Source organism: Anomaloglossus baeobatrachus, chromosome 6 (genome assembly GCF_048569485.1).
Source record: "Anomaloglossus baeobatrachus isolate aAnoBae1 chromosome 6, aAnoBae1.hap1, whole genome shotgun sequence".
Lineage (NCBI taxonomy): Eukaryota > Metazoa > Chordata > Amphibia > Anura > Aromobatidae > Anomaloglossus > Anomaloglossus baeobatrachus.
The window spans coordinates 90031217-90046478 of NC_134358.1; the positions used below are offsets into that span (position 1 = coordinate 90031217).

A 15262-nucleotide genomic window follows, 5' to 3' on the forward strand; every position below is an offset into this window, starting at 1 on the left:
TAGCCCCTCCCCCTCCCAGGTTTCTGACTAGTGGATTGGATGAGTCCCGACCAATAGGTGGCCACCTATCAGTTCTGTCTCTAGCCTGTTACCCAGTCTGGGGAAAAGAGCGTGGACTTGTGTGTGTGTGTGTGTGTGTGTGTGTGTGTGTTGTGGTGTTTACCGGCACTGGTCTTCCGGGAATCCGAGGTTAGATGGAGTACCCTGTGGCACCTGACACTCAGGGGCGCCACACTAGGATGACACCCAAACTTTAAGGAGTGTAGATGAGCAGTAACACTAGACACAGCCTATGGAGGAAGGAGGCACAGTTTCCTCGGAGAAAGAAAAGCAGACTGTTCTTTTCAAACCTGTATGATCGCTTTAATTTGAAGGAATTATTACTTACCCTGGATGGAAAAGCCTGTATCTGATTTCCTGCTACATCCAGAACTTTCAACTTCCTCAGCCGACGAAGCCCCTAGAGATAAAACAATGTATGTAAAATGGAGACACTACAGATAGACAGACTACAAAAAAATATGAGCATGAGAGACCTATTTAATAGGTTTTCTAAGGGATTTTCCCACAAAGTTCAGTTTACTCAAAAGATCTTGGAATAATAAGAATTTCCACATTTGGATGTGTTTTAAAAAAAATGTTCCTGTGCTGAGAAAATCTTATATATATTTGTACCTGCTGTGTACTGTGTAATGGCCGTGTCTGACCGTACAGGGACTTGGTCTGATCATGCCAATTTAAACACCAATTTAGAGGGGATTGGTAAACAATTTTATGCACATCATTATGCCAATACTCCCCTGACAGGTGGTGTTGGGAGAAAGGATTGAACATGCTGAATTTCAATGTGCCGTCTTTTTGTTCTCAGGGAAGATGAGCTGTTGCCAGGCTTAGGGGTACTTTGCACGCTGCAACATCGCTACTGCGATATCGTCGGGGTCAAATCAAAAGTGACGCACATCCGGCGCCGGTAACGACGTCGCAACATGTAAAGCCTAGATGCGCCAATAAACAATCGTAAAAGCGTCGAAAATCGGTGATCTGTGTAGCGTCTGTCATTTTCATAATGTCGCACCAATAGGAGATACGATGTTGTTCCTCATTCCTGCGGCAGCACACATCGCTGTGTGTGAAGCCGCAGGAGCGAGGAACATCTTCTTACCTGCCTCCACCGGCTATGCGGAAGGAAAGAGGTGGGCAGGATGTTTACGTCCCACTCATCTCCGCCCCTCTGCTTCTATTGGCCGCCTGCCGAGTGATGTCGCTATGACACCGCACGACCCGCCCCCTTAGGGAGGAGGCGGGTCGCCGGCCAGAGCGAAGTCGCAGGGCAGGTATGTGCGTGTGAAGCTGCCGTAGTGATAATATTCGCTATGGCAGCTTTCACAAGATATCGCACATGTGACGGGGGCGGGTAGTATCGCGCTCGGCATCGCTAGCCGATGCTAGTGATGTCACAACGTGCAAAGTACCCCTTACTCCTTTTTGTCCTCCGAGAAAACATGCATGCACATCCAAAGTGAGCATGCAGATTTATAGGGGGAATGATACATAATAACTTTACAGCTTTACAAATTCTTAATTTGCCTTTCCAGCATTGATCAAGTAGGCTCTAATTCCATCCTGTAAGCGTAACCCATGTTTCAAAACCCTAACAGCACTCTCATCCACAGATGGGGCTCATACAGTTCGGTTCAGAAATATTTGAACAGTGACCGCATCTTTGTGATTTGGTCTCTTCAGGCCACTATTTTTTTATTTAAAATGTAAAAAGTGAGATGTAATTGAAGTGTAGACTTTCAGATTGAACCCCTTCACCCCCCAGCCTGTTTTCACCTTCATGACCGTTTTTTATAATTTTATAATACTGAGCTGTGAAAATAAAAAAAAATCATATTTTTCTAACAAAAATGTTGCTTTAGCCCAAATTTTTTTATTTTCACAAGTGTAACATGAAAAAAAAATGCGCAAAACAATTTATGGTACAATTTCTTCTTGGTATGCAAATACTCCAAATGTGGTTGTAAACTACTGTTTGGGTGCACAGCACGGCTCAGAAGGGAAGGAGTGCCATCGTGGCTAGAATAGATTGCGAACGGCAAGTTATTTTTTTAACAGGGTTTTTGTTTTGAGGTTTACACTTTAAGAGCCCCTGACATGCCATAACAGCAGAAGCCCCCCCACAAGTGACCCCATGTTGATAACTACACCTCTCAAAAAATTAATCTAGGGGATTAGCAGAATATGTTTAACAATCAGGCGATACATAAATTGTACAGCATTGTGCTGAGTAACTGAAATTACCATTTTTTTACATTAAAATGTTGCTTTGGCCCCAACTTTTTAATTTTCAAAAGGGGTAATGGGAGAAAACAAATGATGCAATTTGTTGATCAATTTCTCCTGAGTACGGCAATACCCCATATGTGGTCGAAAACTACTGACTGGGGCACAGTTCAGAAAGGAAGGATTGTCAGATTTTGCTGAAATGGTTTGAGGGTGCCATGTCAGGTTGGAAGAGCCCCTAAGATACCAAAACAGCAGAACACCCTATAAGTGATCCATCTAACAAGCTACACCCCTCAATGAATTAATCTGAGGGTGCAACAGTCATATTGAATTTACATCACTGGTGTATCACAGAATTTTATACCATTGGGCGGTGAAGAAAAGATAATTATATTTTTACCCCCAAAAAATGTGTTTTAGCCACAGATTTTACATTTTCACACAAGGACATGGGTAAAAATGGCCCCAAAATTTGTCACACAATTTCTGCTGAATGTGACAATACCCTATATGTGGCTGTAGGGTACTTCTTAGCCATACAAGATTCAAGGGTGCTATTTTACTGTTGAATTACAAATTTTTGTACAATAGTTTGCGGACTCCATATACAGAGTCCCTAAGTGCCAGAAGAGCAGAATCCCTCCTTAAGTGACTCCATGTTGAAAATTACCACCCTCTAACAATTTATCTACATATTTCAGAGATTCAGAGGGGGGACCTGCTGCTGACACCGTTATTGGGGTAATGTTCCTTAATTCTGTACTAATGTCCCCCATCCTGGTATTGTCATGCTGTGATTGTCAGGCTTCCGCCAGTTCTAAGGGAACCCCCAACTAAACGAACAAAAATATGAAGCCAACACTTTTGGTTTTGCTCTTATTTTTCTTGGGCTGAACTCAAAGATATAAAACGTTTAGCTTGTACACAAAAGGCCTTTTTCTCTCAAATATTGTTCACAAATTTGACAATCTGTGTTAGTGAGCACTTCTTAAGGGTGCTTTACACGAGATGATCTATCGTGCGATAGATCGTCGGGGTCACGGTTTTTGTGACGCACATCCGGCATCGCTTGCGACGTCGGGCTGTGTGACACCTCTGAGCGACGCAGTATCGCTCACAAATCATGAGTCGTGTATTCGTCGCTCGGTTTCATAATCTCGTTTAATTAAAATGGCGCCGATTGCTCATCGTTCCCGGGGTAGCACACGCTGCGGGAACGATGAACAGCAGCTGACCTCTGTCCCGCGGCACCCACCGGCTATGCGGAAGGAAGGAGGTGGGCGGGATGTTTACGTCCCGCTCATCTCCGCTTCTATTGACCGGCCGCTGTGTGACGTCGCTGACGCCGAACGTCCCTCTCCCTTCAGGAAGAGGATGTTCGCCGCCCACAGCGACGTCGCACAGTAGGTAAGTGTGTGTGACGGGGGTTAACGACTTTGTGCGCCACGAGCAACTAATTGCCCGTGACGCACAAAAGACGGGGGCGGGTATGATCGATCGTGAAATTGCACGATAGATCATACCGTGTAAAGCAGGCTTTATTCTCACAGGTGGCAAATCATATTGAGGGCCCAAATCAACTTGGTTTCAAACTGAGCTGGCATTTGGATGAGTCTGAAACTTTGAATATTAGGGTTGATCCTGTCAATGCCTCTGATTCTGAGAAGGGAGCACCAAATCATGATCTAATTTGTGCCTTGGTATTGTTTTAAGTGAGCATATATCCTTATGGTCACGTGCTGCGGTAATCTCGTATATGTGTTCCCGTATTCTGACTTTAAATTGTTGGGAAGTTAGACCTACCATAGATTTTTTGACATGTGTGAGTTTAACAAATTTAGAGGTACATGTGATATGTTGGGTGACATCAAAGCTTTTTGAGCCACTTGAGTCATTAAACACGTTACAGTGTTCCACATTTGGGCACGCTACACACCATGGCCGCAAGGGGTATAACCTTGTTAGGGTCCAATATTATCTAAAAATGTTAGAGGTGGGTCACTGCTATAATGACTGTTGACTAGATGGTCAAGAAGATTTCTTGATCTACATATGGTGATGTTGGGATTACTGGATAGACTTTTGGCTAAGCTGGGTTCCTTTTTTTCCTGTTTAGCCTGTTATTTCTGACTTATCCTACAAGTATTTTAGTCCTAATGGTTATATATTTGTCAAGAATTATCACATGATGTCTATGATGTAAATAACAACAGCTATATACCAATTTCCTCTGTGGCCTTTTATCTTCTATTTTTAAGGCTGATCAATGGTTTTCACCTTGTGTTGAACCCTATATATTTTCTCTCATGAAATATTCTCTTTATGGCAGACTTAGATACTGAAACACCCACTTCCTGGATGTTGTAAAGGTTTGTTTTTCACCATAGAAAGAATTCTACGATCATCCACTACTGTGGTCTTCCTTAAATGTCTACGCCATTTTTTAGTTCCCAAGCCCACCAGTACGCTCTTTTATTTTATTTTTTTTGCAGAATATGCCAAACTGTTGATTTGGCCTCTAATAACCTTTCTGCGATCTCTCTGATGCATTTCTTCTTTTTTTGTTCAACCTAATGATCATCTGCTTCTCTTCCATTGACAGCTTGAGAGCTCCGTTGACCACATATTGTATGTTCATGGCAACAGCTTCCAAATGCAAATGCCTCACCTGGAAACAGCTCCAGACCTTATACCTACTTAATTGATGGTGGATTAATGAGGGAATAGCCTACACAGCCCATTAAAGGGATTTTAAGATAATTGTCCAATGACTTTTGGTCACTTGAAAAACAGCTGTAATTCCTATACCCTTACTAAAATTAGGATGTCAATACCCTCAAATTAAAGCTAAGAGTCTGTACTTTAAATCCATATTAATGATATAATTGTATTTTGAATAGGTTTTAGTAAACAGCTAAAATGCCAAAACTTGTGTCACTGTACAAATATTCCTGGACCTAACTGTATGCCACATGACTACAATCTTTCATCTTTAAAACAGGCAAATTGCCAAGCATGAGAATAACGCATATGTTCCTCACCTCTGGCAGGCTGCAAAGATTGTTCCGATAGATCCGCAGCTCCTTCAGATTGCTCAGATATCCAATCTGCTCTGGTAAGGTCTCCAGTTGGTTGTTTCCGAGGTGCAACTCACAAAGGTTTTGTAAGATACACAACTCTTTCGGGATGTTGTGTAGACAGTTGTGATTTATACTGAGCTTTTCAAGACTTTGCAACCTACATAAAACACATTAATAAGTGAGGTACGCTGGCTGACATTATTATGGGTATGACACATGCTCGCATGTAAAACATGCGTCCTTACACTGACAGGAAAGGGTCCCTGAGTAAGACTTTTGTTTGGCCCACTCCTCTGCGTCAGGTCTCACCCATGTAAACGTGCACATTTACTTGTATATTCACATGAGGAACAATGTAAAAAATATGGCCATACTAATACATAAGACTTGGGAATTTACACATTACACACACATATACACAGTACACACAAGCATAAATAAAATTTGTATATACACATTATATATATATATATATATATATATATATATATATATATATATATATACTAGAAGGTGGCCCGATTCTACGCATCGGGTATTCTAGAATTTACGTATTGTGTAGTTCATGTATGATTTTTGTTATATATATGTGCGGTATGTGCGTATATTTGTGTGTGCAGCGTTGTCTGTGTGTGGGTGTCTGTGTAGGGCAGTTGTTTGTGGTTTCCAGTGTGTGTGTGTGGTGTGTTGTGCAGTGCGCGCGCGCGCGCGCGCGTGTGTGTGTTGGGGAGAGGTGTGCACTCTCCATCGTACTCCATCCCTTCTGCTGCGCACCCCCCATCGTGCTACATCTCCCATCCTGCGCACTCCCAAACGTGCTCCATCCGCCATGCTGCGCACTCCCAAACGTGCTCCATCCGCCATGCTGCGCACTCCCCATCGTGCTCCATTCCCCATGCTGCGCACTCTCCATCGTGCTCCATCCGCCACGCTGCGCACTCCCCATCGTGCTCCATCTCCCATGCTGCGCACTCCTAAACGTGCTCCATCCGCCATGCTGCGCACTCCCAAATGTGCTCCATCCACCATGCTGCGCACTCCCAAACGTGCTCCATCCGCCATACTCCACAGTCCCTATCGTGCTCCATGCCCCATGCAGCGCACTCCCCATCGTGCTCTATCCCCTATGCTGCGCACCCCCCATCGTGCTCCATCATCCATGCTGCGCACTCCCAAACGTGCTCCATCCGCCATGCCGCGCACTCCCAAACGTGCTCCATCCGCCATGCTGCGCACTCCTAAACGTGCTCCATCCGCCATGCTGGGCACTCCTCATCGTGCTCCATCCCCCATGCACTGCACTCCCTATCGTGCTCCATCCCCTATGCTGCGCACCCCCCATCGTGCTCCATCTCCCATGCTGCGCACTCTCAAACGTGCTCCATCCGCCATGCTGCGCACTCCCAAACGTGGTCCATCCGCCATGCTGCGCACTCCCAAACATGCTCCATCCGCCATATTCCGCACTCGCCATCGTGCTGCATCCGCCATGCTGCGCACTCCCAAACGTGCTCTATCCGCCATGCTGCGCACTCCCAAACGTGCTCCATCCGCCATGCTGCGCACTCCCAAACGTACTCCATCCGCCATGCTGCGCACTCCCAAACGTGCTCCATCCGCCATGCTGCGCATTACCAAACGTGCTCCATCCGCCATGCTGCGCCAGCATCAGCCTCTCTACCCGCATCATCAGCCTCTCTGCCCGCAGCATCAGCCTCTCTCCTCCCAGCATCAGCGTCTCTGTCCCTAGCATCAGGCTCTCTCCTTCCAGCCTCCCTCAGCATCAGCCTCCCTTTCCCAGCCTTCCCAAGGATCAGCCTCTCTCCTCCCAGCTTCCTTCCTCCCAGCCTCCCCCTCCCAGCCTCCCTCAGCATCAGCCTTCCTGTCCCAGTCTCCCCCAGCATCAGCCTCTCCAAGCATCAGCCTCCACCAGCATCAGCCTCTGTTCTTCCAGCCTCCTCCAGCATCAGCTTCCCTAAGCATCAGCCTCCCTCGTCCCAGCCTCCCTCAGCATCAGCCTCTCTCCTTCCAGCCTCCCTCAGCATCAGCCTCCTCTCCCCAGCCTTCCATAGGATCAGCCTCTCTCCTCCCAGCCTCCTTCTTCCCAGCTTTCCCATCCCAGCCTCCTTCAGCATCAGCATTTCCCTCTTCCCCATGATCAGCCTCTCTGCTCCCAGCCTCCTCCAGCACGCCCTGCTCCTCTGCCGACACTCACACACCCGATCGCATGCACTCACACACACCCGATCGCATCCACTCACACACACACCCGATCGCATCTACTCACACACACACCCGATCGCATCCACTCACACACACACCCGATCGCATCCACTCACACACACACCCGATCGCATCCACTCACACACACACCCGATCGCATCCACTCACACACACGCGATCGCATCCACTCACACACACCCGATCGCATCCACTCACACACACCCGATCGCATCCACTCACACACACCCGATCGCATCCACTCACACACACCCGATCGCATCCACTCACACACACACAGACACTGACGATATCGCACTTACGCGCTCATACTCACAACATCCGGGGATATCACATGCTTCTGGCCATGTGATCCTCCGTCAGGTCCTGGAAGATCACAACAGCACATTTTCGCCGCCGAGAAGCAAGCGATATCCCAGGATGTCGTGAGTATGTGGATGCGATGTGAGGTGTGTGTGAGGTGTGTATGAGAGTGAGTGTGAGTGTGATCTGATGTGTGTGTATGTTTGTGTGTGTGCGTGTGGACCTTCCGGCGCAGCAGGACCTTGATGGGCTTGTAACCATGCGAGCATGGTTACCAACGTATCCACACCACTCCCACCACTGCCGTGGGAGCGGGGGCCGGGGGAGGGGGAGGGAGTACAGTACTCACCTCCGTGACAGCGCTTGTAACCATGCGAGTATCCACACCACCCCTTTGGGAGCGGGGGCCGGGGGGGGGGGGGGGGGGGGGGTTGGGGGGGGATAGGGAGTACCGTACTCACCTCCGTGACAGCCGTGTCAGTTAGAGAAATGCGCGGGGGGAGGGAGGGGGTGGGGCCAGAGCTAACGTGCATTGCGTGAGGGGGGCGGGGCGTGGCGTGGCTGAATTGCCAATGCCTGCAGGGTGCCGGGGCGAGAGGCCAATCTGTGGGGGGGGCGGAGCCTGGGCGAGCGGCTGGCCAATCCGTGTGGGGGCGCAGCCTGGGCGAGCGGCCAATCCGTGTGGGGGGGCGGGGCCATGGCGAGCCCAGCGGCCAATCAGCTTTGTGTCACCGTAAGGACACAATTTTGGAGCATGACAGACAGACAGACAGATAGACAGACAGACAGACAGACAGACAGACAGACAGAATAAGGCAATTATATATATAGATATATATATATATATATATATATATATATATATATATATAGATATAATTGCCTTATTCTGTCTGGCTGTCTGTCTTGCTCCAAAATTGTGTCCTTACGGTGACACAAAGCTGATTGGCCGCTGGGCTCGCCATGGCCCCGCCCCCCGCACGGATTGGCCGCTCGCCTCGGCTCCTCCCCCCGCACGGATTGGCCGCTCGCCTCGCCTCGGGTCCGCCCCCCCGCACGGATTGGCCGCCACTCACACTCAGACTCGCACTCAGACTCACATGCACACTCAGACTCACACTCACACGCACACTCACACGCACACTCACACTCAGACTCACACGCACACTCAGACTCACACGCACACTCACACTCAGACTCACACGCACACTCACTCACATGCACACTCACACGCACACTCACACTCAGACTCACACTCAGACTCACACTCACACTCACACGCACACTCACACGCACACTCACACGCACACTCACACGCACACTCACACGCACACTCACACGCACATGCACACTCAGACTCACACGCACACTCACACTCACACGCACACTCAGACTCACACGCACACTCACACGCACACTCACACTCAGACTCACACTCACACGCACACTCACACTCACACTCACACGCACACTCACACGCACACTCACACTCACACTCACACTCACACTCACACTCACACCAGATCGCATCCACGTCCTGCAGCGGCGGAACACACACACCTCACACACACATCAGATCGCATCCACGTCCTGCAGCGGCGGAACACACACACCTCACACACACATAAGAACAGACACACACACACACACACACACATCAGATCACACTCACTCTCACACACACCTCACACACACATCACATCGCATCCACACACTCACAAGATCCTGGGATATGCTTGCTTCTCGGCGGCGATACTGTGCAGTGATCTTCCAGGACCTGCCGGAGGATCACATGGCCGGAAGCATGTGGTATCTCCGGATGTTGTGAGTGTGTCAGCGCGTATGTGCGATATCGTCAGTGTGTGTGTGTATGCGATCGGATGTGTGTGAGTGTGTGTGTGTGAGTGTATGTGATCGGATGTGCGTGAGTGTGTGTGAGTGTATGCGATCGGATGTGTGTGAGTGTGTGTGTGTGTGTGTGAGAGAGTGTATGCGATCGGATCTGTGAGTGTCGGCAGAGGAGCACGGCGTGCAGCACAGCTGCTGGGACCGCCCACCGGTGGGCACAGGGAGAAGTGGGGTGTGTGTGTGAGTGTATGCGATCAGATGTGTGCGTGTTTACTGTCTGATGTGTGACTGTGGAGCACGATGGGGGGTGCACAGCATGGGGGATGGAGCACGATGGGGGGTGCGCAGCAAGGGGGATGGAGCACGATGGGGAGTGCGCAGCATGGGTGATGGAGCACGTTTGGGAGTGCGCAGCATGGGGGATGGAGCACGATGGGGAGTGCGCAGCATGGGGGATGGAGCACGATGGGGAGTGCGCAGCATGGGGGATGGAGCACGATGGGGAGTGCGCAGCATGGGGGATGGAGCACGATGGGGGGTGCGCAGCATGGGGGATTGAGCACGATGGGGAGTGCGCAGCATGGGGGATTGAGCACGATGGGGAGTGCGCAGCATGGGGGATGGAGCACGATGTGGAGTGCGCAGCATGGGGGATGGAGCACGTTTGGGAGTGCGCAGCATGGGGGATGGAGCACGATGGGGAATGCGCAGCATGGGGGATGGAGCACGATGGGGGGTGCGCAGCATGGGGGATGGAGCACGATGGGGGGTGCGCAGCATGGGGGATGGAGCACGATGGGGAATGCGCAGCATGGGGGATGGAGCACGATGGGGGGTGCGCAGCATGGGGGATGGAGCACGATGGGGGGTGCGCAGCATGGGGGATGGAGCACGATTGGGGGTGGACCACGATGGGGGGTGCACACCTCCCCCCAAAACACACACACTGCCACACACGCACTGCACAACACACCACACACACACTGGGAACCACAAACACCGCCCTACACAGACACCCACACACACAGACAACGCCGCAGACACACAACACCCAACACACAAACACCGCGGCACACACAAATATACGCACATACCGCACAACACACACATTGCACAAAACATACCTCCCCCCAAAACACACCACACCCACACAAACCGCGCAACACACACACACCCCACACCCACACAAACCGCGCAACACACATACACAACGATACAGACACACAGCGCTCCACAAATAACGACACACAACGCAACACACAAACAACACCGTTCTCACCCCCGCTACACCCAGACAAAACCCAGAACATGTACAGCCCCTACACAAACACTTGGTAACTACACACAACATCTATATCTATATCTATATCTATATATATATATATATATATATATATATATATATATATATATAACAAAAATCATACATTAACTACACAATACGTAAATTCTAGAATACCCGATGCGTAGAATCGGGCCACCTTCTAGTATATTATTATATATATATATACACACACACAATTATATTTTCTGATGTATTTCTTCAGATAACCAAACATTTTTTTTCTTCATTCCTTCACAGATGTAACCTTTATATATACACTGTATAGTTCCTTTATATTTTAATGTAAATTTCTCTACATTAGGTATTTTTTTACTAGATGAGCTATATGTTTGGGGTTTTTTAAATACTATTTTGCCAAACACAAACAGTCATGACCGAAATTAGCACCCTTGAAATTGTTCCAGAAAATGAAGTATTTCTCCCAGAAAATTATTGCAATGCCACATGTTTTGTTATACACATGTTTACTTCCTTTGGTTACAATATTTTTATTATTACATATTAGAACATTTATATATTACATTAATTTAGTGGAACAAAGTACAAACATTAGACAATTTCTTTGTAAACAGTTCAAACATTTGCGTTTTTTGTTTGAGGGGAGGTAAGCCGGGGAGGGAAGGTGGAAGCAGAGATCTTTATTGGGGAAACCGGGAAAAGAAAGGTGAAATGGGATTAGGAAAATGGTTAGAAGAACTATCATGCATAATAATCATTTGCAAAGACTTCTGTGCAACATATATATATAGCTTAGTTTAGTCATATCTTCTTTGCAAATATTGAGAATCATTACTTTTAAGAAATATGTACAAGAAAGAAAAAAAGAGGAAAAGGAAAGAAGAGAGAGGAAGGAAGGGAGAAAGAAAGGAGAAAATTTATTGGGATATTTGTCAGAGGACTATTTGTGTTTTTAGCTTCAAAATTTCTACTATTAAAGCTTATGGTTTGGATTGCTCGTTGTAGGATAGCCTGGTACCCCATCTCCTTTGATAGGGTTGGAACAGGTTATTGTATATCGCGTGTTTATTTTCAAATTCGTGGTGCATGGATAACATCTTGATTACTTCAGAAATATTTGGAACAGTATCACTTTTCCATTTGGCCAATAAAAGTTGTTTGGTGATCAAAAAAATGTGAATCACAATCTGGATCTGCATTTGGTCTAGTTTTTCCATATTCATAGAAAGAAGTGCCATTTGGGGCGATAATTTGATGTTGGAATCTGTAACTCGATTAATTAGATTTGACACTTCCCTCCAGAGATGTCTTATCTTTGGGCAATTCCATAAGATGTGGACCAACGTTCCTTTTTCGTTACAATTTCTCCAACAAAGTGGAGTATTTTTGGGGTCTACGTTATGTAAGTTAGATGGAGTAAAATACCAATTTGTTATGACCTTATAGAAGGACTCGTGTAGTATAGCCGAAATCTTAGAGGAAAAAGTCGCTTTTAGGCTAAATTGCCAGTTTTCTTCTGTAAAATCCTTGTTTAAAGTTTTCCCCCATTTAGCCATGTAGTTTAAAAGAATAGGTTTAGTGTCATTATTTACAAGGTCATAGATATATTTGGTATTCCAGATTGTTTTCTTTTCCGTATTACAAAGGAGGTGGTTTATAATCTCTGGAAGGGGATGTTTACCAACCGATAATTTATTAAGGGATTCCCTTAGAGAAATCAATGTTTTGAAGTCTAAGTCTGTGATCTTATATTTTATTTTTAGATCTAAAAAGGAAATAAAATCTTTTCCATCATGTATGTTACTAATTGTTTTTAGGCCAAGATTTAGCCATGAGGAAGGAACCTGCACATCAGTTAGGAATGTTAAAATATTTAGAGAGAAGTTTTTAATTTGATCATATTTCGACATCTTGGTTTTAATCTTACATAAACTCTGCCAAGCAAGAATAGTAGATGCAAGAGTAGGGTGGTAAGGCAGGGAAAGTTTGGGATTAAGTATATGGGTTATATACTTAACCCATGTTTACTTCCTTTGTGTGTATTGGAACAACACAAAAAAAATCAGGCGGAAAAAAGGCAAATTGGACATAATTTCACACAAATCCCCATAAATGGGCCAGACAAAATTGTTGGCACCCTGAACTGAATATTTAGCTGCACACCCTTTGGAACAAATAACTGCAGTCAATCACTTCCTATAACAATCAACAAGCTTCTTACACCTCTCAAATGGAATTTTGGATCTCTCTTCTTTTTGCATTACTGCTCCAGGTCTCTCATATTTGAAGGCGTCTTTTCCCAACAGCAATTTTAAGATCTCTCCACAGGGTTTAATTGGATTTAGATCCAGATTTATTGCTGCCACTTCAGAACTCTCCAGCGCTTTGCATTCATTTCTCATGGCTTTTTTAAGTGTGTTTAGGGACATTGTCCTGCTGGAAGACTCATGACTTTGGACGCAAACTCAGCTTTCTGGCAGAAGACACTATATTGTGACCCAAAATCCTTTGGAAATCTTCAGGCTTGATGATGCCTTGCACACAGTAAAGGCCCCCAGTGCCAGATACAGCTAAATAACCACAAAACATCTTTGAACCGCCACCATATATGACTGTAGGCACTGTGTTCTTTTCTTTGTAGTCTCATTCTGTACTGTAAACAGAAGAATGACGTGCTTTACCAAAAAGCTCTATCGTAGTCTCATCTGCCTATGAGATGCTTTCCCAGAAGGATTTTGGCTTATGTACATTTGGAAAACTGCAGTGTCATGATTCGCCTCCCTATCCACATGGCTAGGGGGCGGAGCCATCTCTCAGGCCTCACTTCCGGCCCCTGGATGCCTTAAAAGCTGACACTTCCAGTGAACCAGCGCCGGCTATAAACTTAGCACTGCTTTGCCTGTGATTGCTGGTCCTCTGAGTGATATCCTAATCTGTCTGTTCCTGTGCCCCCGTGCCCTTGTCTGTGTTCTGTCCCCTGGTCGTCCCTCCTGTCCTGTGTCCCCCCTCCTATTCCCCACTCGGTTGCTTCCTCGGTACTGACCTTAGCCTGACTTTGACTTCGCTTCTGCTTGCTCCTCCGGTCTTGCTTCTGCCCGTACGGTGTCTGACCCAGCCTGTCCGACTATTCCTCACAAATCCTGCAGTTCTGCCTCTCAGCTGTGCTGATTAGGCAGTGCATGAGAACGCTGTGCATTTCCTTCCTGGTTCTCATTGCTCTGTGTAGTGTCGTCTGCTGCAGAGCTCTGGCTCCCCCTGGTGGCAGCATTACATGCAGTCTAGCTTTTTTATGTCTGTGTCAGCAGTGAGGTCCTCCTGGAGCTGTAAACGTCTTCATTATGTTGTGCACCGTGGACAAAGGAACATCAAGATCTCTGGCTATGGACTTGTAAACTTGAGATTGGTAATATTTTTCCACAGGTTTGGCTTTTAAGTGCTCAGAGAGTTCTCTTCTCTTTCTGTTCTCCATGCTTAGAGTGGCACACAGACACATAATGCAAAGACTGAGTCAACCTCTCCCCTTTTTCAGGTGTGATTTTCATATTGCCCACACCTGTTGCTTGCCACAGGTGAGATGAAGGAGCAACACATGCTTGAAATTAAGTTGTTTACCCACAATTTTGCAAATGTGGCAACAATTTTGTCTGGCCCATTTTTGGGGTTTTGTGAGAAATTATGTCCAATTTTCCTTTTTTTCCCTCAGTTTTTTTGTGTTGTTTCAATACACACAAAGGAATAGACAAAACATATTTAATTACAATAATTTTCTGGCAGAAATACATTTTCTGGAACAATTGCAAGGCTGCCAACACTTTCAGCCATGACTGTATATAACAATTACTTTAGCGTTAATTTTAATGGAGGAAAACAAATATTTTACACCATTTACCACTCACCATAAATAATGATTTCACTGTATTGTACAGGGTGTTCGGATTATACTTATTAAAATTCTATACTGGGTTCAGGAGCCAAAAAACGGAAAAATGAGAAATATTTTTAGTTTTAGTATGGACTTCCACTACATATAGTGAGAAGGACCACACATCTCCTTGTATGTCTGATAAAAAAAAGGTTTTGGAAGCCCAGGTGTAAACAGTGAAAAAATTAGAAGAAAGAATAGGATATGTCTGCTTAGAAATATATTATTAGGGAACACTAAAAACTGTGTAAACTGGGAATTAACTTATAGTCTGGG

At 46.4% G+C, this 15262-nt stretch overlaps 1 protein-coding gene across 1 annotated transcript in view; it reads right to left on the reverse strand.

The window, feature by feature from the left end:
* Positions 1-15262, reverse strand: part of LRRC69 (leucine rich repeat containing 69) — a 76305-nt gene that overhangs the window by 16912 nt on the left and 44131 nt on the right. The window contains exons 4-5 of the mRNA XM_075316261.1: positions 5331-5526; positions 389-460 (exon numbers count right to left, since the gene is read on the reverse strand). Coding sequence (XP_075172376.1) covers positions 389-460; positions 5331-5526 — 268 coding nt within the window. The remainder of the gene's footprint in view (positions 1-388; positions 461-5330; positions 5527-15262) is intronic.